The following is a 21,820-nucleotide window of genomic DNA, read 5'->3' as shown; positions in this document are numbered from 1 at the left end:
AGGGTGGCATTTGGAGTTCCAAAAAATTCTATATACACACAATCACCATAATGCAAAGTCAGTCACCAAGTTCTATCTAAGTAAAAAGAGCTACCAATCAGCTTTTCAACATTAGATATGAATGGAAACTAAGGATCAGAGATTTGACAAAGACCTCGAATACAAAGAAAAGGACAAAATAAAACTCAAAAAATAAAAGAAAAAAGAAAAGAAGTGATGGGAAGACTGATTTGGCAATCCAGAGACATAATTTGTTGCAAGGACAGTGTACGAACAGCAAAGAACAACATTTCAGACAAAGTAAACTGGCATTCAAGAGAAAGTCTCTTGCTTTTCAAGTTCCAGATGACAAAGTAGGAAGACCCTGAGCTCACCACCTCTCATTGACACCAAAACTACAACTACATATATAACAACTATCTCTGAGAATGTCATGCAAGACTTTTCTGCAGCTACAGATATAAAGAAAAAGCCACACTGAGATGGGTAGGAGTAGAGACTAAGTCGAGTTAGCACCCACCAAACAACCACTTCTTGTGCTGGCCCACAAGTGGGAGAGATACCACAACCAAAGAGGCCCCCAGCAAAGAGCAAGGGCTCGGAGCCCCAGCTCACAGAACCTGCACCAGGAAGAGGAGCCCCTATATACATCTGGCTTTGAAAAAGGACTTACTTTGGAGACCTAAAGGGCTGTAGGAAATCAAAACTGTGCTCCTTCCGAGTCCCAGCACAGAAGCAGCAGTTTAAAAAACACACCAGCCATTCATAAAGGTGACTAAATTTAGGGCATGTGCTGGAGGGGCATGAACTGTTGAAACTTTATCCAGGATAAAAAGTGGTGGTAGGCATCATTTTTTTCCCTTTCTTTACTCTCCTTCTACCTAGCTGATCTGACACTGGCAGGCCCATTTCTGACACTCTCCATTAAGACTTTTTAACACTGCTAAACCCACCCTGATGTTTACCTGAGGACTCACCCAGGCTGGCACCCCTCCAAAGCGGCTCCTGCTCAGCCATACCCAATTGAGTGGGCAGCCTCAATTGGCACCAACAAACAACAGCATGTCTGCAATTCAAGGCTGAGACTTGCAGTGAGTCACACCAAAGGCCTGCCTGTATACCAGCACACTGCAACAGTCACAGTCAGGCCTCAGCCATCCAGGCCAGGCTCAAGCCTCATCTATCAGTGTGACCACAGCACAACAAGAGGCCACACTAGTCCACATAGGAACATCTCTGGAATACCTGGCTCTCATGAAAAAGAAGGATTTCATCCCAGGGCCTCCCAGGACACCTTCTAAATAAGCCACTTTTTCAAGGCCAGGAGACATAGCTGATCTCCCTAATGCATAAAAACATACAGGCAAAATGAGGAGACAAAAGAATAGGTTGCAAACAAAAATACACAAGACAAAAATCCCTGAAAAAAGAACTAAATGATGATATAAGCTGTCTACTAGGTACATACTTCAAAGTAATAGTCAAAAAGGTACTTAAAAAACTCTGCAGGAAAGTGGATAAAATCAGTGAGAATTTCAACAAATATAAGAATCATGGAAAAGAACCTATCAGAACTAAAGAATAACACAACTGAAATGAAAAAATATACTTGAGGGAAGCAAAAGCAGATCAGATGATAGAGAAGAATAGATCAGCAATCAGAAAGACAGGATAGTGGAAAATCACCCAACTAGAAGATAAAAAAAAAAAGAATTCTAAAGATTGAGAAGAACATAAGGGACCTCTGGAACAACATCAAGAGCACTAACATCAAATTATGGGGTCCCAGAAAGAAAACAGAGGGAGAGGGACAGAAACCCTATTTAAAAAATAAGGGCCAAAAACTTCCATAACCTGGAAAAGAAAAAAGACATTGAAGTCCAGGAAGGCCAGAGAGTCCCAAACAAGATGAACAAGGAGACCCACACCCAAGACACATTATAATTAAATTGTTTAAAATTTAAGAAATTTTTAAAGAAAGAATCTTAAAAACAGCAAGAGAAAAACAGCTAGCTCTTTATAAGGGAATGTGCATCAGTCACTATAAACTCATTTTTTGACAGAAACTTTGCAGGACATAAGGGGGTGGCACATATATTCAACACGATGAAGGGGAAAAAACAACAACCAACAATACTCTACCTGGAAAGGTTATCTCATTCAGAATTGAAGGAGATGGTTTCCCAGATAAGTAAAAGCTAAAGGAGTTCATCACCAATAAACAGGCATTATAAGAAATGATAGTGAGTACTTTAGTGGAAAAAAAAAGGCCACACATACACAATGGAATATTACTCAGCTATAAAAAATCTTGCCATCTGAGACAACATGGATGGACCCAGAGGATATTAGGCTAAGTAAAATAAGTAAGAGAAGGACAAATACTGTGTATTATTTCACTCTATGTAGAATCTAAAAAACTAAAACAAATGAACAAACAAAATAAACAGACTCATAGATACAGAGAATAAAATGATAGTTGCTAGAGGGTTGGGCAGTCGGGAGGATGGGCAAAAATGTGAAGAGCATGAAGAGGTACAAACTTATGGTTATAACATAAATCAGGGGGATGTAAAGCACAGCATAGGAAATACAATCAGTAATATCACAATAACTGTACAATGACAGGGTTACTAGACTTTTCATGGTGACCTCTTCATAAGACATATAAATGGCAAATCACTATGTTATATACCTAAAACTAATATAACATTGTACATCAACTATAATAAAAAAGAACTTTACAACCCAGAATGGTAAGAGAATAAGAAAACTTTGGAGATAAAACCTTCAATTAGAGTTGTTCAAGAATTCTTGACATCAAAAAATCAAGAGGATATAGATACTATGAAAACCAAGAAAATTAAGGGAGGAAAAAATCACATTAGAAGAGCTGGAAATATTCTTTAATATTATGGGACTTTAAAAGCATATCATTATATTTGTATTCATGGTACAAAACAACCATACCTCAATAAACCTTTTAAAAAGGAAAGTATATCCTTCTAAAAGTGTCCTTTCAATTAAAGGATGGGTTGTATTTACTGTCATTATTTATGGCATCACACTAAAACAAAAGTAAAGTTTTATTTTCTTTTAAGCTTCAATCCACAAAGATAATTAGAACTAGCGACACTGAAACCATACACATACACATACATACAGAGACATGCACAAGAAGTTGGATAGCAGACCTAAACCTGCAGTGAGAAACACCTAGAAAACAACCCTTCTGCCAAGGAAACCCAAAAGGCTCAAAATTGATGACCTCAGAATTGAATACAGGAATAATGTGATGGGTGCTAAACACAAAAGCATTGGTTGACAGTCTGTTTAAAAAGCATTTAGAACCCTGGATTCTCCCACTCTGCACAGCTGAGCTACTCCTCACACTAACAGAAACCTGAAAGTTTATTCTCAGAAAATGATAGTGAGTCACTAGCCACTGTTAAGGGTGGGGCAAAGTACTACACAGAACTCTTCTGTAAGTATTACATGCCAAGTGCTAAAAAACCCAGGCCATCTTCCCTCAATCAAAATTCATAAGGTTGGCAGCTAGGTTTATATCCAGCAGGAGAATTGAGAGGTTTTTCTAGAGACAGACAAGCCCAAAGCAAAAAACCTAATGATCAATACTGAGGAATAACCCAAGAAACATCCAACTAAACCATCGTATAGTGAAGCCCAGAAGTGACACACCCAGATACACAAAAAAACTTCCAAACAAGCCTTTTACTGACCACTATTGTAGATAAATGGACAACCAAGGATCACCAGACATCTGAAAACTGGCCCTCTGACATGAAAAGCTTGTTTGGAAGGGATTATAAAGGTGAAAATACTTGCCTCTGGAGAATGGGACAATAAGGCTGAGAAGATGCCATTTTTCCTAATAAATTTTGTAGAACTATTTGTTTTTTAAAAATTTTAGAATGTATGGCATTGTTAAAAAGTAACTCTGATAAATTAATAGTTCAAAAATTAAATATAATATGCCCTGGCTGGTGTGGTTCAGTGGATTGAGCACAGTCCTGTGAACCAAAGGGTCGCTGGTTCAATTCCCAGTCAGGGCACATGCCTGGGTTGCGAACTGGGTCCCCAGTGGGGAGAATGTGAGAAGCAACCACACACTGACGTTTCTCTCCCTGTCTTTGTCCTTCTCTTCCCCTCTCTCCAAAATCAAATGAATAAAATCTTTTAAAAAATAAATAGAATAAAATGTAAATCTGCCTGAGTGAATATAAAAGAAGTCTGACTATATTTCAAACACAAAAACATTGGTACTTTAATATTGGAAACAAGTTATTTGTGACATATCTTACGGCCAATCAATAAATCACTTTGTTGTGTTCCTGTAACTGATCTCTCTCAAACAAACCTAAAATGCTAGGTGAGCTCATAGGAGTAAGATGCTTATACCTTACAATTATAGATCTTTAAACTGCCTAGCATTTTTACATACAAAGGTGTGGCAACAAAAGCCCTCATAACACAGGGGCTGCCACTCCGCTTACAATCATGGCAGGCACTGAACATCATATAAGTGCATGGCAAAGCCAATGTATGACTTAGAGCCAAAATGGCCCATTTAAACTATGGCTTATGTGAACAGTAAGATTACAACATAAACTATTAAGATTTACAAAGTACATGACCTCCAATTTATCTGCCTCACAAACTATGAAATAGTTAACTTTCGCAGGGAGCAGAGGGTAAAAAGTTTAGATTAAACGTTTTAAAAAGAACAGAAAATTGCTTATAATATTTACTAAAATCTACTTAAAACACATACTAACATTTACATGGAAAAAACTCACTGAATTTCCCAAAAGGACACTAACCACTTAAAAACCTAAGTGTAATTTCTGTCAATCATAAAATAAAAAAGGTCACAGTGTTAAAATAAGAAAATTTCAGTGTCTTTGTGACATGCACACTGAAAAATGATGACTGCTGTCTTCTTTAAAACATCTTAGAAAAACAAAGAACATAATCTGGCAAAATATAAAGTTCATTATACTATTCCATTTTAGTATGCTTTGAAATAATTTTTAAAATGCTCACATCCACATCTGGTCTTTTCAGCAAATCTTCCACTTTAGCAACATCTCCATTGGCAGCAGCCTTAACTAATTCTTCATTGAGGTCACCAGATTCTTGGGTTTCAAATAACTTCTTCAAGAGTTGGGAGAGTCTTTCTGTAAAGCATCAAATAAAACTGCTAATATAGGAAGGTTTCAAACTTTAACTACTAACAGATAAGCAATAACCATATGCCTATAATATATACTCTTCCTTTTTTATTATTTCTATCATTAACCTTATTTTTCTACTATGCAAGTTATAATTACTACTACATATATAAATATATACCATATTTTTCCACGTACAATGCACTCCCATGTATAATGTACAGCCATGTTTTTGGCCCCAACTTTCAGGAAAAAAATCTTTCATTTTAATTTTTTTATTCCAAATTTTATTTACTTATATTTAGATGCTTGTTTTTTATATCATAAAGGAATTTTAGCATTTGTTTTTGAACATATTATGGTATAAGAAATTTAACATAACAAATCATGTTACAAAACACAAGAACAAATACAAAATATTTCAGGTACTACCCATGTATAATGGGCATCCTTATTTTTCCCTCAAAAATTTGGGCAAAAAAGTGCACATTATACCCAGCAAAATACGGCATATAAAGATGCATTACATTTGATCTCATAAGTATTCCCAGTTTTCTCCAATGCGTATATCTCAAGTTAAAATTTCAGAAAAAGTATAAAGTTACAATAATAATTCAAGAGGTAGAAATTATACCAAAGATAGTAGAAATGAACACATCACAATAGGTCTACTGTAATGATACAAACCTCCTTTCGGGTTTTAAGCATACCACCACACGGACTTTGAGCTCAATGCTACAGACCTTAGAATAAATCAACATCAATGATTTTGATTAAAAAGAAATGTAGTCTCTATAATACCAGGGGAAATATTTTAGGGACAAACCAATTTTCAGTTGAAAACAGACATCTAAGTGTTGACAACATTACTTCAAAGATGCCAGTTGATTAGTTTAGACTGAAACAAGGAAGAACTAGAGATTTACAGATCCTTTCCTGAAATATTTTTTTCTAAATAGTATTAATCAGTACAGAACCTGCCCTGTTCTATTACTTAATTCTTGGATCTCCTTATTGGAAAGCAAAGAAATCACAACACAAAGTGGGGCAGCAGACCAGTGATGCCATCTAACCTCATGATAAAAATAAACACCGCTGGATTTAAACTTTAAGCAAACCAGCAAATTACAGCAGGTAAGAAGAGACAGAAGTGGAGGAAGGAGAATGCAGTACAAAATAAAACTGGAGGTCACTGTATGTTTTTCTTTACTTTCTTACCATTTAGTGTTATGGTCCTATCTTCCTTTCTGGATGACAACAATATACATTGGGAACTTATAATTTGTTGTATAATGAACTGAGTGTGTATGCATAAAGCTGGAGCATAAGAAGGAAAGACTGGACTTGAGTCTACTCAGCATCCAGCATACTCACATCTCAACATGATTTTCTACTCATCGTGACATGTATAGTAAATAGTACTATATAGTAAAAGAAATAGTAAAAGAAAATCTCACTAAATAGTAAAAGAAAAAAATATGGCTAAGATGTAAAAATATCCAGAAAGAAAGCCATCTGCCAGCAATAATGTTGAAAATGAAAACAGTCTCCAAAAAGTGATGGTTCTTTGAGAGCAGAATGTTGAGTTTTAGATATCTTAGATTTGAGGTGGAGAAGCTCTCAATATATCCAAGAAAAAGCACATACTTATGGAACTTTTCCAGTGCATACCTCAGCCAGAACAAAGGTTGTTCATTGTATGAAAAAGAAAAAAAAGTTTTGAAAAGGTAAAGCAAAGTTATGTGATCTGGGAGAAAACATACAACATTACCAATACATCAGAAATGAGGAATTAGAAAAAATTCTAAAGTATAAAGGACACATGGACAATAACTAAGGTGGGAGGTGGAAATGGGAGGGAGGTGGGGAGCACTGCGGGGGGCAGGGCTGGGAATATAAGACAGAAAGCTGTACTTGAAAAAGAATTAAATTTTTTTTAAAAAAGAAAAAGTTCTAATGTAAATCATAGTATTTTTAAAGAAACAAGAAACAAAACATACCACCAGATGCATTGCTAATGGCTGATCCTGCAGATGCCACTTTGGAAACTGCTGCTGGATTATATGTCCAAGATGTACCACAAACTTCCACCTTTAAATCACTGTCCGAATAAATTTGTTGTACTCGGCCAACTTTACCTAAAGTCTTTTTAAAAATTAGATTAATGTTTCCAAGTCCAAAGTATATACCATAAAAATCAACCACCAGTTTTTACATGTTTAAAAAATGTATTTTGTTTGTTCTTAAAGAAAAACTTTTAAAAGATAATCATATTCAATGTGTTATTCATTCATTACAAACATTAAAAATTATCTTTAAAAATATTTTAATAAAGTAAAACTATTATACTTCCACAAAAATGTAAGAAAATAAAACACAAATCTATCTTATTAATACAGTTCAAAAAATTTTGCTTTTAAATATTCAACCCATTTTTTAACCCAAAAGATACATCTTGAGAACTTACAGCTCAAGCAGCACAAAATCCATCATCAATCTAGCCTAAAAATATAGTCTGATTTCTAATTTAAAAATTAAATCAAAAAGGGCTCAAAGTTTACAACTATGTTTAAATCCTTTTTAGAATCATGCCTGATACAAAAACTTAAGTGTGTAGAAATAACATGCCTATTAAATGTAATTAAAAAGGGCAATTAGGTATAGAACACAATCAGTAAGAGCAGTTCTTACCATGTGGCAAGTGCTGTTCTAATGTTCTTTCTTTTTAAATAATTTTTTTTAATTCACCAGAGGACATGCTTATCGGTTTTAGAGAGAGAGAGGTAGGAAGGGAGAAAAAGAGGTAGAGAAACATCAGTGTGAGAGAAAAGCGCTGACTGGTTGCCTCTCATATTCGCCCTGACTGACCAGAGACCAAACCTGCAACCTAGGCACGTGCCCTGACCAGGAATCAAACCAGCAACCTCAGTTTATAGGACAACGTCCAACTGACAGCCACACCAGGCAGGGCTGTTCTAATGGTTTAAAACTGATTTTCAACCTTTTTCATTTCATGGCACATATTAACTAATTATTAAAATTCAGTGACACACCAAAAACTGTGTTACATTTTTCACCAAACTGACCAAAAAAAGGTATAATTGTGATTGACTTAGGAAAAAAAAATTACCTACCCTTTTTGTTCCAAAGTGACATTTTAAAAAAATAGGGTGCCTATACTTGTAAATAAGAATTTCTGGTACCGAGTATTAACCAATCAGACACAACCTCATTGTGTGACATGACCAATAAGATGCAACTCTATTATATGATTTATATATTTATGGTTCAAGACAAGGAAGGCATTCACACTGAACAGTTATTGTGGGGTTGGCTGTTGTCATTTTTTGACAATCTAAGGGAAAAATGGTCAGTGCCCCTGACTAAATAGTCAGAAATTGGATGTTTTAAAAATTCTTCTGTCATACTGATATGTCATTTGCAGCACAATGGTTCTAAGAACTTTGTATTGACCCACCTAACACCATAACCCTGAAAGTTAAGTGCTAGTATTTGCCCCATTTCAAACTCAGGTTCAAAATTCATTCTCTTAAACACAATAGAAAAAAAACACACAACAGAACAGCAAGTAAAAATACCAGAAATTTGAGGAATAGTAATATTATCTGACCACTTCCTAACACAGAGAAGAAACTGCTCTTGACTTTTTTTGACTTCTCTATAGCATCTGACCCAGACTTCTTCAAACTGTTCCCTTAATTTCTGGATGACAGTCTAATCTGTCTGTCCGTTTCTCCCCTTTCTACACTCACAGGCTCCTTTTCCTTCTTCAGATCTCTCAATCTGTTCATTCTCCCAAAACTTATTCTTTTGGTTTTTCACTCTTCTTTCTTGAATCTTTAATCCCCAATGACAACTATCATCTTATTTCAAAAGACTTGAAAATACACAGTACTTCTCTAGCCACGCTTTGAAGTTCGCCCCCCCGCACACACCAATTTTAACTTCTCATTAAACATTTTCACTTCTCATTAGAAATCTTCCACCACCATCTCAAACTCTATGAAGCTGCATTCTTTTTTTTCCTCCTTAATTGATCATTATGGCAAATCTCAAACACAGAAAAGGAGACAATAGTATATTGAATTTTTATGTACTCATCAATGAGATTTAACAATGATCAGCTTGTGGCCAATCTTGTTTTCCTATACCCATTCTCCCTTCCTATATTATTTCACTATGTAAACTCTTTTTAAATACATAACCCAGTACCATTATCAACCCACTCAAAATTATCAATAATACATGTTTGTTTAAATTAAGCTTCAAATAAAATGTATACAGTTTTTTTTTCTCCTTTGGAAATTATTTGTTAAAGAAACAGGGTAATTTGTCCTATAGTTTCTTACAATATGAATTTTTCTAACTGATATAATAGTTTAACAGTTTCATCTGTCTCTGTAAGACATCCTGCAAAGTTGGCTGCCAGATTAGTTTTAACATGACCTAGAAATTTCTGGTAACTTCCTTGTTATCTGGTATCTTGTTCACCTCCTATAAAAGAGCTAGAATTAGCCATTTCTCCAAAGATCCCTAGTTCTTTACAGAAGGAAAAGATATTCCAGGACCATCAGCTGGGCAATAATGTTGGTTATTGGAATGTTGGTTACTGGAATGGTCACTATTTCTAGGCCATGTCACATACAAAGCTAAGAAGGGCAGAGGGAGGGGAGGTTACTTTGTTTTAAAAGATAAAAGCACCCTAATCAATGTGGCTCAGTTGGTTGGGCACTGCAAAGCAAAAAGGCTACCAGTTTGATTCCCAGTCAGGGTATGTGCCTGGGTTGTGGGTTCAGTCCCTGGTCCAGTCGGGGTGTATACAAGAGGCACAGTTCAATGTTTCTCCCTCCCATCCCCACCTCTCTAAAAAAGATAAAAGATAAATGTAAGTATAGGGTTTTTACATAATCTCTTATATATTACATCTGTATCTCCTTTTCCAACTCGGATCATTCTGCTTCTTAAGCTCAGTGGGGCAAAAGAATTAGAATTATCTATAACTACTCATTTTTGTCATATTAAACAAATGATAATCTCAAAATCATAGCAATACTATCACAAACAATTAGATTTCTAAAAATTGTTAAATATTTCTTTTTCTGTGTAGTTCTGTAGGCTATATCTCTCCTATAAGCATATAAAGACAAATTACTGTGTTTAAAATCAGTTGGAACTTCCTTTCTGTATGGTTATGTCAACAGGAAATGCATTTTGGTTTGTTTCATTTTTATAATTTTAGGAGTTTCACGTTTAATTTTGTTTTAAAATTGTAAAAAAGACATGGTTTCAAATCAAATCTATAAAACAAGACATATTCAAATGTCTCCCTTCTATCTGTGCTCCTGACACTGTATTCCCTTTTTTATATACAAACACTTATTTTTTTAACTTTATGGTTAATTTACTGTTTTTCTCTTTTAAATATAAAGTTTATAGTAAAGCTTTATATTAAACTACAATATATTTTCCAAATAGATACATTTACACAAATACCCTTACATAACTACCCATATTCTCTCCTTTAAAAAATACAAATACATTGTCTACTGGTTCCCTACTACGTACAATATTGAAATTTGTCATTCTGGTGTTCTTCCTTTTACCCTCTTTCTTCACTAATACTTTGATTTTCAATAATAGTATTTATTCCCAATTAATGCCTTACCCCTACATTACATAGTCCGCTAATAGCTCTATCAAAAAATATTAACTGTAGCCTTTTTTGGACCTTCCCTGGCTTATTTAATAAAATTAGAAAATAAAAGGCATAAGTATGCCTGGCCACCAATGAAGAGCACAATGATTATGCTAATTTAATTTCTAAAATTAAAGTTCTTTAAAACTAGTCCTTACATTTCTTTTTGAATTTGTCTAGTAGGTCCTCCTGTCCTTACTGGAAGACCCCCCCCCCCAAAACCCTCTACATAAACATGGTATAATTACTAGTCCAAAACTATTTTATATATACTTACTGGGAGCATAGCTTCAGCCCACTCTCCATGTCCTCTTTGCAGAAGTTTAATTCTTTCCAGATCATAACAGACTTGTACGAGATCACCCACTTGAAACTGTGAGGTGCCTCCTTCTGCACCCTGAGCAGCATCTCCACTTCGGACAATGTTTGCTTTAGTGAGAACAGCAGGATTGAAAGTCCACCTAAGGATCAGAGGCACAACTCAAAATGGGTAAGTTTGATTTTAACATAATGTATTTTGTTAAGCACTCCAGGGTAAAAAAGCTTTATAAGTCATCAAAAAAGCAAAGCAATCATTTTCAATTACATCCTGAATTGTTTATAATTCCTTTTATAATTTTAAGATACAAATTTAGAAAAAGAATTATCATAATCTCATCACCCTGATATACTTCTGTGTAGATTTATTATCCTCTGCTTGTTAAAAAATTGTTATAGCCCTAGCCAGGTGGTTTAGTTGGTTAGAGCATCATCCCACACACCAAAAGGTTGTGGGTTTGATTCCTGGTTAGGCACATACCTAGGTTGCTGGTTTGATCCCCAGTCAGGGTGCATGCAGGAGTCAACCAATAGATGTTTCTCTCTCATACTGATGTGTGTGTCTTTCTCTCCCTCTCTCCCCACCTTTCTCTCTCTCTAAAATCAATAAACATATCCTCAGGTGAAGATTAAAAAATAATACACACTCACTGTTAAAAATTAAAGCATTTCAGAAACATGTAAAGTATGTGAACTTGAGAATCAATGTATCTGCCAAGATGGACTCCTCAGGGTTAACTGGGCCCAAGTCTAGCAGCCATTCTGCATTTGAAGGAAAATCTACAAAATAAGGGGCCAGCCTCCCGCACTGAACTTTGGGTCAATTCTTAAAAGAGAGATCCTGGTTAGGTTCTAAGAGTGTTAAGGTTTAGCTCTTACATTTAGATCTGAGACTCATATTTCTACATGGTATATAGCAGGGGTCCAATCTCATTCTTTTGTATGCTGATACCTGGTTAACTCAGCACTGTTAACTCTTTATTGTCACTTTATTTATATTTTTTTAAATTGATGTATAATTTACATTAAACATATTTGTTTCAAGTGTACAACATAATGACTTGCTATTTATATATACTGTCAGCATCATTTGTTGAACAGACTGTTCTTTCCTCACTGAACTTATCAAAAATCAACTGACCTTAAATGCAAGGGTTTACTTCTGAACTCTCAATTCTAGTCCATCAATCTCCACATCTATCTTTATGTCAGTAATACACTGTTTGACTACTATAGTTTTGTGGTGAATTTTGGAATCAAAAAGTGTGAGTCCTCCAAATTTTATTTTCTTTCAAATTGTTTTGGCTATTCTGGAACCCTTGAATTTCCATGTAAATTTTAGAATCAGCCTGCCAATTTCTGCAAAAAGGTCACTAGGACTTTGACAGGGATTGCAATGACTCTGTTCATTAATTTGGGAATACTGCCATCCCATACTTTATACGATAAATTATGCTCCACCCCAAAAGATATGTTAACATCCTAATAATCACTGATGTCTCCTGAAAGTGACCATATTTAGAAATAGGATATTATAGATGTAAACAAGTTAAAATGAAGTCATACTAAATTAGGGTGGTCCCTAGATCCAATGACCACTGTCCTTATAAGAAGTCATGTAAAAACAATTTTTATTTTCTATGTAAAAAACTTTAGAATTTCTCAGAGTGTAATTAGTTTCCTTCTATGTCTTCTCAAGGCTCCTTTCTCATGGATGCTTAAGCTACAAATGTTGGCTTAATGAAAATAAAATAGTGGGCTGAAGGATTATTTATGTGGCTCTCAGTACCAAATGATTTCCCTATTTTGTTTTTTTTTATTTCCCTATTTTGAATGCATATGAAAATAAAATTTGTGCCCAGGGGGAAAAGGTCAGGTGAAGACACTGTGACACATCAACTCACAGGGGAGAAGGCCAGTGAAGACAGAGGCAGAGAAATAAGCGATGAGTCTACAAAGCCAAAGAATACCAAGACTGCCAGCAACCACCAGAAGGTAAGAAAAGGTATGGAACAGATTCTCCCTCAGAGTCCCCCAAAAGAGTTCAATCTTGCCAACACCTTGACTTTGGACTTCTCATCTCCAGAATTGTGAAAAAATAAGTTTTTCTTGTTTTAAGCCACCCGGTTTGTGGAAATTTGTTATGGCAATCCTAGGAAACTAATACACCATCTAAACAATATTAACTTCCAATCTATAAACATAAGATGTCTTTCCATTTATTTAGGTCTTCTTTGATTCCTTCAACAATGTTTTGTAGTTTTCAGTGTATAAGTCTTGTATTTTTTCAGGTTAAATTTATTAAGTATTTTATTTTTTGTGATGCCATTATAAATAGAATTGTTCTCTTAATTTCATTTTCAGACTCTTCATTACTAATGTACAGAATCACAAATTATTTTTCTCTATTAATCTTATATCCTACAACTTTGCTAAATTCATTTATTAGTTCTAATATTTTGTGAATTCCTTAGGTTTTTCTATGAACAAGATCATATCATCTGTAAACAGAGATGGTTTCACTTCTTCCTTTCTCATCTTCCTTTATTTCTTTTTCCTTCCTAACTGTCCCAGCTGAACTCTCTGGGACAATTCTGAGTAGAAGTGAGGAAAAGAGATAATCTTGTTTTGTTCATAATCTCAAGGGAAAAGCATTTATTTTCTTTCACCATTGAGTATGATGTTACCTCTGGGGTTTTCACAGATGCCCTTTATCAGGCTAAAGAAGTTCCCTTCTGTTCCTAGTTATTAGAGTTGTTATCATAAAAGGGTGTTAGATTTTTGTCAAATACTTTTTCTGCATCTCCTGACACGATCATGTGTATAAGATTTAGACACAGAGCTAACTCTGTATTTTGGTAAACAACTAAATGTTAATTTTTCTTGTTCTCCATATGACCGCTTCCCCTAAAGAACCTCAGGATTAACTGGATGAAAGCAGTGAAGGGATTAAGAAGTACAGATTGGTAGTTACAAAACAGTCACAGGGATGTAAAGTACAGCATAGGAAATATAGTCAATAATATTGTAATGACTGTGTAAGATGCCAGATGGGTACTAGAAATATCAGGGGGAATATTTTGGGAAGTATGTGATTGTCTAACCACTATGCTATATATCTACAACTAATACAAAGTAATATTGAATGTGAACTGTAATTGAAAAAATTTTTTAAAGGAGTAAAAGAAATAGTTTATGTACATGTCAATAATAAAGTTTGATTGTTATTCAATTTAACTACTGCTTTTTCTTTAAAATACCATAAACATACAAGTACTTTAGACATATTTTTGATCCTTAAGAACAAACAGATAAAAAACACAGGAACCTGACCAGTGTGGCTCAGTTAGTTGGGCATCATCCTGCAAAGCAGGAGGTTACCCATTCAATTCTTGGTAAGGGCATGTGCCTGGGTGGTGGGTTCAGTCCCAGTCGGGGCTTATATGAGAGGCAACCAATTGATGTTTCTCTCTCATATCGATGTTTCTCTCCTTGTCTTCCTCCCTCTCTCCCCTTCTAAAAATAAATAAATAAGTAAATAAATGACACAGGCCCAGTCTCCAAAACACTCACAACCTAGAAATCAAATCAACGGACATTTTAATAGATGAATAATGTGTGCACACACCAGGAGGGCAGAAGGAGAGAGGTTCCCAAACTAAATGAGCTCAATATTTACAGGATGCAGATGAGTTTGCCCAGAAAAAGGGCATAAAGGACGAAAGGGTACTCCGCATGGAGGGAACAGTATGTGCAAAGGAACAGAAGTGTGGAGATGCATACAATTCTGTGTTGCTGATAAGAATTAGTGTGTGTGTGTGTATGTCTGCGGCAGGAAGAGCTGTTACCAGAATAACCCTGGTGATATGGACCAGAAGAGTTTTAGTTTTATCCTCCTCATTAAGGATAGACTGGTAACAGTCGATTATGAACACAGGATTTTTTGCTAAACTTGGACCTAATGATGATATGATATATTCTGCTCTCTGAAGAAAAAAAGCCACAGAACATTGTAACATAAAGATATTCATATAAATTCACACACACACACACACACACACACACACTCTTCTTGCCATTTGTTTCTCTCTACCTTACCAACATATTCTGAATTTTTACCTTCTGAGAGCTATCTTTAACAGTCTTTTGGTTGTGTAACATAATTTGCTTTCTTTAAGGCTCTTTTCTCTAGTTTTCTTTGCCATTACTGAAAATTAAGAAATACCACCAACCTATTGCCACTTGGATACTGCACTACAATATCATGATCTTCATCAATGCCACAAACAGTTCCAGTTGTAGTTAAAGTCTCAAACATGCCATCAGTCCATCCTCCATGACCGTGCTGCAAAGACTGTACAATCTCCAGGTCAAGATCTATATTCACCAGGTCACCAATCTGCAACCCACCAGGATTCCTATTACCATTCTGTTCACCTGTAGTGGCAGAGGGAGTTGACAATGGAAAAGGAAAGTCACAACAACAATATGCAACTACATTATTTTCAAACAAGAACAAGCTCTAGATTTTTAGTTTCAGTTAATATCTAATCTAAAATTTTTTGAGAATATAATGTATCAAATTCTAGAACTAAAGAGCTTTAAAAAAATAAAAAGCAAACACCAGGCTCAAAGACTAAAATAATGTGAGGATTTATAATAAAGACTGAACAAGAGTTAAAATCTGTAAAAGACTACATAACTGTGTATCAGAACAGAAAGTTCTGGATGTTGAAAATATTCACTTTTCTGCCTGGATGACTTGCCGACTATCACTGCATCAGAGCCATGATAACTAACCAAAGCTTAGGAAAAAGAGCTCTGGAACTACTTTTTTCTCTGAAGTGCTTTGTACTACTACTACTTTCTACCAATCATTTTTGTGATATTAGCCTTAAGAGCATTTTGAAAGATTTCAAAGCCCATTCCCTACATTATTTTCAAAATCCTTTATCTGGGATAAAGGATTCATGATCATGAAACACGACAATGAGGGATCCAAATGTGTATGTTGATTTCTACATTTTTCTTGTGAATGCAAGACACAAAACAAGAAAATTTCTGATATTAAGAAAAATGGATGCTCTTAGCAAAAACATAGTACTTCTACATTCTCCTTTTTTAATAAAATAAGGTACTATATGCAAGAAAAGAGCACTTTTTGACAGAAAGAGTACCTTTTAGCAAAAAAGACAAATCCAATGAGTTGGAAACGAAGAACACAGTTTATATAAGAAAGAAAAGCATTCAGAAACTAAAGGCTTAATCAGAAGAATGTGGTAAATGTTAATAAAGGCAACAATAAAGAATCTATAAATGGAAGGTAGTTTTGGTTTTCTTGTTCTTTTTTAAAGGTATGTGAAATTTTATTCATTGTATTACCTTAATCTTGAGGCTGTTCTCGTATTCGGAAGGCATCTTTACAGAAATTCTAAGGATTTCATAAGCTTAAATTGTCAGATCCTATTCTCAATAGCGTAAGAGAGGTAACATTTAACACAGAATTTTTCAATCACGTAAGTTTATGCTTAAGAGACAAAAGTTTCAAATACAATATGACATAAATGGCATGTCAAATCAAAAGCTATGAAAATTTGGTGTCTACGCAAATCATTTAAAAAGAACAAATTCTTTAAAAGTAAAATAAAACCAAACAAGTATCTCTTCAGATAGCTTTAATGGTAACTAATTTTTTTAAAGTCCAATTTAAACATTTTCTGATTCCTCAAACTCTGACCCATTACTCAGTAACTTTCTCAAGTCTGCTAACTCACCCAGCACAGGGCAGTGATCTCTGTAGAAAGAACCTCCTTTGGCATCCTGAACACATTTCAGATCAGACTAAGAAGGAAAAAAAAAGACAAAAATCACCCTTGAAAACATCAAGTACAACTTAATACCAAAAACAGGCAAAAGTGTTCATTCAGAACATACCCACAAAAGAAGTCATGAGTAGGTCTGGGTTAACAGTCACACTTAACATGGCTTTCAATAGCACCCCTCAAAAACTACAACCCTGATCTTTATAATATTTTCAGAATCACATGCTTAAAAAAGGAACTGTAACAAATACTTAGTATTTAAAATGTGCATAATACCTTCCATTTTAAAGATACTTTTACCAAAAAAAAGAACTCAACTCATTTGATCATTCTATAATTTTTTGATATAGAACCAAAAACGGTCGTTTGATTCCTTGTCCAGTTAATGTTCCTATTGACATGAACTTTAGTCCTTACTTCACCATGACTTAGTTAACTTTGCTTGTACAAGAAAACAAATTATTATTTAAGTATCTGAATGGGAAGGCAGTGGTCATCTCATGAAAAAGTAGAGAAAATGTGAACTTAGAAGAGCAATCTTGGAGGCTCCTGTGAAAATTTAGAAGATTGCATTAAAAGTGCCTGATAATACCTGATATAAATAGGTGATTAGTATATATTTACTCTATTAAGGAAAGGAGCTCCTTTACACACACACACACACAAACACACACACACGAAAGAGAGAGGGGAAGACAACCCAACTCTTTTATAACTCCACTGTCTTTCAAGCATCACATTAGGTAAATCCTAGCCAAAAATACACAGGAGTCAAACTGTTTTAGTGTAATACTAAACCCAGCAAATTTACTTCTAGGAATATATCGTAAGGAAATGCACATGCAGATACATGTACAAGGATACTTGCTGAAACACTGCTTACAAGAAAAAAAAAGACAACTATCAACAGAAATCTCAATATATAAATAATTGCATAACCATGCAAAGAAGTACTACTCAGCCTTAAAAAAGAATGAGTATATAAATAAAACTTATTAAGTACCTGAGTACATATAGCACATAAAGCTTCACTTGAAGCAAGTTAGTAATAAGTAGAAATCCTACAAAATCCACAATTTAAAAATGGACAGGCATGAAGATAATGAAAAAGTGATCTTCGATGCTATATGCAATGATAAATATTGGCAAATAAAAGTATGTATTTAGTTAGAGTCATGTGGCTGGCTTTTATACACAAATAAAATAAGACAAGGAACAATGGGATATTTTCCTCTTCTAATGAAGGGTGTAAAACAGTTGGAAAAAAATGAAATCTAAAGAATTATTTGAATGAGGAGTATATTCGAGATGGAAAGGATAAAAAAGATATATGTTGGCATTAATATAATATTTATATCCTATAAATTAAATAGCTGAGGTCAATATTTGAACAATGACTCATGAATGCAGAAATATAGGACAATCCATTGAATATACCACTATTATTCTCCTAAGCACTTTAGTAATTCAAAGTGTTTCTAAGTCAATCATTTTCAATTACCAACACTACACTTTCAAACTACAGTGAAAAAAATCTCCTTAAAAATAATTTGAATTGGGGGGACTAGGTCAAAAAGGTGAAGGGATTGAGAAGTACAGATTAGCAGTTATGAAATAGTCATGGGAACTATAAAACAAAGCATCAGAAATATGGTCAATAGCCCTGGCTGGTGTAGCTCAGTGAATTGAGCATGGGCCTGTGAATCAGAGTATCGCGGTTCGATTCCCAGGCAGGGCACATGCCTGGGTTGTAGGCCAGTTCCCAGCAGGGGATGCATGAGAGGCAACCATACATTGATATTTCTCTCCCTCTCTCCTTCCCTACCCCTCTAAGATAAACAAACAAACAAACAAATAAATAAATATCTAAAAAAAAGGAATATGGTCAATAAAACTGTAATTTAAAAAAAGAAAGCAGAAGGGTCAGTTGTTCTGTATTTTAGAAACATGAAATGGGTACTTGAGTATATGTATTAATTATACAATTACTATTACACTTTATTATTAAAATAAATTTTAGAGTAACCTTCAAAAACAAAATAATTTTTCAAAAACAAAAAAAAATAATTTTAACACCTACTATAATTTATACCTTCATCAGGCACCAAAGCCTAGAATACAAATATACCATAAAAATCTCATAATAATACTATTTTCCATGTCCATGCCAAGGAGCAGCCTTATAGATGGTTCTGTATCTTAGATTCTTAGATTGACTATTAAACAGTTCAAACAAATGTAGTTTGAAAGTTTATTAAATTTTCAATGTTAGATTCTTAAATTGGCTATTAAAAAGTTCAAACAAAGGTAGTTTGAAAGTTTATTAAATTTTCAATTTCCTATTGCATATTCATGATGATTCCAATGGCTGTATTTTGATAAAGAGAGATGACAAGGGAAAAAATAGAAGAATACAATGATTTCCTTTCTTTCATCTATCCAGTATTTTCTTTTCTGGTTCTTACTACTTACCATGCCCTCAAAACCAACTCTGTAAAGGTTCTTAGCACCATTATCCCAGAGAACATATGCTGCGCTGTGTGGGCTAGATGCACTCCAGTCCTGGATTTCTGTTACCTAAGGGAATTTTTTGAGAAGAGAATTTTTAAAAGAGGAGGGAAGAGGTTAGTTCTTTAAGCCAAATTTAAATCTTAAACATCATTTAAGCTATCTTATGTAAAAAGGTAAGAAAAACACTTATTTGCCAAGTAAATATCACTTCTAATAAATAATTGAATTATTTTAAATTGGAAGGCTTACTGATTACAATAATAATTTTCATAAAATATGTAACTCAATACAAAATTTTTAAGTTTTACTCTTGAAGGGCTCCTTTCAATAAGAGTATTTTCTTTTAAACCCACTATTTAATACACAATACAAAATATTTGCCCAAATACCTAGAATGATTCAAGATTAACCTGCTCTCTGGTCAGCTAAAATATGACAAGCACAAGGTTCAATGGCAATGTTCAAGAAGACCTGAGTGATTCTGTTCCCCTAGAAGTTTCCTCAGTTGCCCCCCAAAGCAGACCACGTAAGCTAAATCACCATGGAAACCCAGACACAATTTCAAGACCCCACATGGCACCAGACTGATTCATAAATTTATTTAATATTAGAAAATAAAGTACTGGGGTTACTACTGCTTAAGGGCCAAAGTCAACTACACAAAAATGATACAGAATGAGCACTAAACTTGAGCATTCTCAAGTAAACCAGTCTACAGCTAAGCCTGGGTAGTTGCACTTGTTCAACTTATTATTTTTCTCTATCTTGACACTTATAATCAGCCACTTTTCAGTTAGAATGCCAAGATAAATATAATTTTTTAGGAATGACCTTAAAAACAGACTATTTCAAATAAGATATATAATAGCCCTTTTATTTTTGCCCTGTATTAGAGATACTGTTTTAAAAGCTATGCATTTTATGACATTGTTGTATAGTCAAAATTATGTTTAAGATTTAATCAAACATTTGAGAAATACTTCAAATTGTTAGCAAATAAGTCCACTTATTCATTTGAATGTGAAATAAATTACACATTATAAAAATATGTGTAAACTTTAAAGAACAAAAAATTAAATTAACACCAGCTTAAGCAAAAGAATATTGCCAATACTTTTCAAGTGTGTAGTATGCCTCCCATCAATCCCATCCTCCTGCTTCCCAACAGAGGTAACTACCACCCTGAATTTAGAGTCCATCACTGCCTTCCTGTGCTTTCTGGTTTTCACAACTAACCACTATAAAATCTTACAAAGCAACAGCTTCTAATACTCTAAAGTGAAACAGTCAACCTTTAGTAAAAAATTCCTTCTGGTTCTAATACAGTGGCACTCTGCTTCACTTGGTTTAAACAATGCAATGTGAAATTAAATGTTTTTATAAGGAAGATAAAAAAGCATTTGGTTAAAACACAAAGGCTACAAATTTTATTTAAATCAAATACACCCTAACTTTTAAATTATCTGGTCCAAACACAAGTTCATCAGTCAAGCTAATGAAGGAATAAACGAAATCCCTTCATCTGATAATAAGATTTGATTATTGAGTAGGAAATAAAGTGGAAGGCATAAGGAAATAACTACCATCAATTTTATGCTTTGAATTTAGATTAAGAAATGTATGCAGGATTGCTGCTACAACCATTATGTAAAATGTTCCTGAGAAACTCTATAAAGAATCAAATTGACAGTACCTGCATCCACTGATTATCTTAAATCTTCATATCATTAATAACAGGACAATCAGACTTTATGTGATTCCTGATGTGATACAATACAAACTACACAGCACCACTTATGAGGTACTCTTGCCAAAATAAAATTGAACCAGAATCTAATCAAGCCTCTACATCTAACAACTAGTTGGTAAGAATACAAGGATTAGAGGAACAAGTTTAAAAATAATATAAAGAATCAATCAGCCAATCCAAGCAACCTGATCTCTTAACAAACAAATGGCATTTTTTAAATGTTGGTAATTTTTAAATTTGTTTTATTTTTAAATTTACATTATTGCATTTTTTCCATTACCATTTGTCCCCTTCCACCCCCCTCCACAATCACCACACTGTTGTGCATGGCCATGAGTCTTCCTTTCTGCTCCATCAGGGGATGGGGGCATGGGAATTCATTACACTACTTTTTTCTACTCTGGTGTATGTTTGAAATTTTCCATAATAAAGTTTTTCAAAAGAAATATATCTACTGTACCTACATGAAACACTTGACACATATTCAAAAGCATTTGTAAGATGAATAAAA

At 34.3% G+C, this 21,820-nt stretch overlaps 1 protein-coding gene and 1 non-coding gene across 2 annotated transcripts in view; one reads left to right on the top strand and one right to left on the bottom strand.

Moving 5' to 3' along the window:
- Positions 1–21,820, bottom strand: part of MIB1 (MIB E3 ubiquitin protein ligase 1) — a 119,434-nt gene that overhangs the window by 68,118 nt on the left and 29,496 nt on the right. Inside the window, exons 4-9 of the mRNA XM_037031804.1 lie at positions 19,521–19,625; positions 17,001–17,067; positions 15,459–15,663; positions 11,186–11,369; positions 7,193–7,337; positions 5,065–5,198 (exon numbers count right to left, since the gene is read on the bottom strand). Coding sequence (XP_036887699.1) covers positions 5,065–5,198; positions 7,193–7,337; positions 11,186–11,369; positions 15,459–15,663; positions 17,001–17,067; positions 19,521–19,625 — 840 coding nt within the window. The remainder of the gene's footprint in view (positions 1–5,064; positions 5,199–7,192; positions 7,338–11,185; positions 11,370–15,458; positions 15,664–17,000; positions 17,068–19,520; positions 19,626–21,820) is intronic.
- On the top strand, positions 11,057–11,119 carry LOC118980708 (U7 small nuclear RNA). The gene has a single exon (XR_005065196.1). It is a non-coding gene; the product is annotated as a U7 small nuclear RNA (small nuclear RNA).

The sequence above is a fragment of the Sturnira hondurensis genome, unplaced genomic scaffold, assembly GCF_014824575.4.
Source record: "Sturnira hondurensis isolate 20B ecotype Veracruz unplaced genomic scaffold, ASM1482457v3 Scaffold0001872, whole genome shotgun sequence".
Lineage (NCBI taxonomy): Eukaryota > Metazoa > Chordata > Mammalia > Chiroptera > Phyllostomidae > Sturnira > Sturnira hondurensis.
This window is presented reverse-complemented; position numbering and strand designations above follow the sequence as displayed.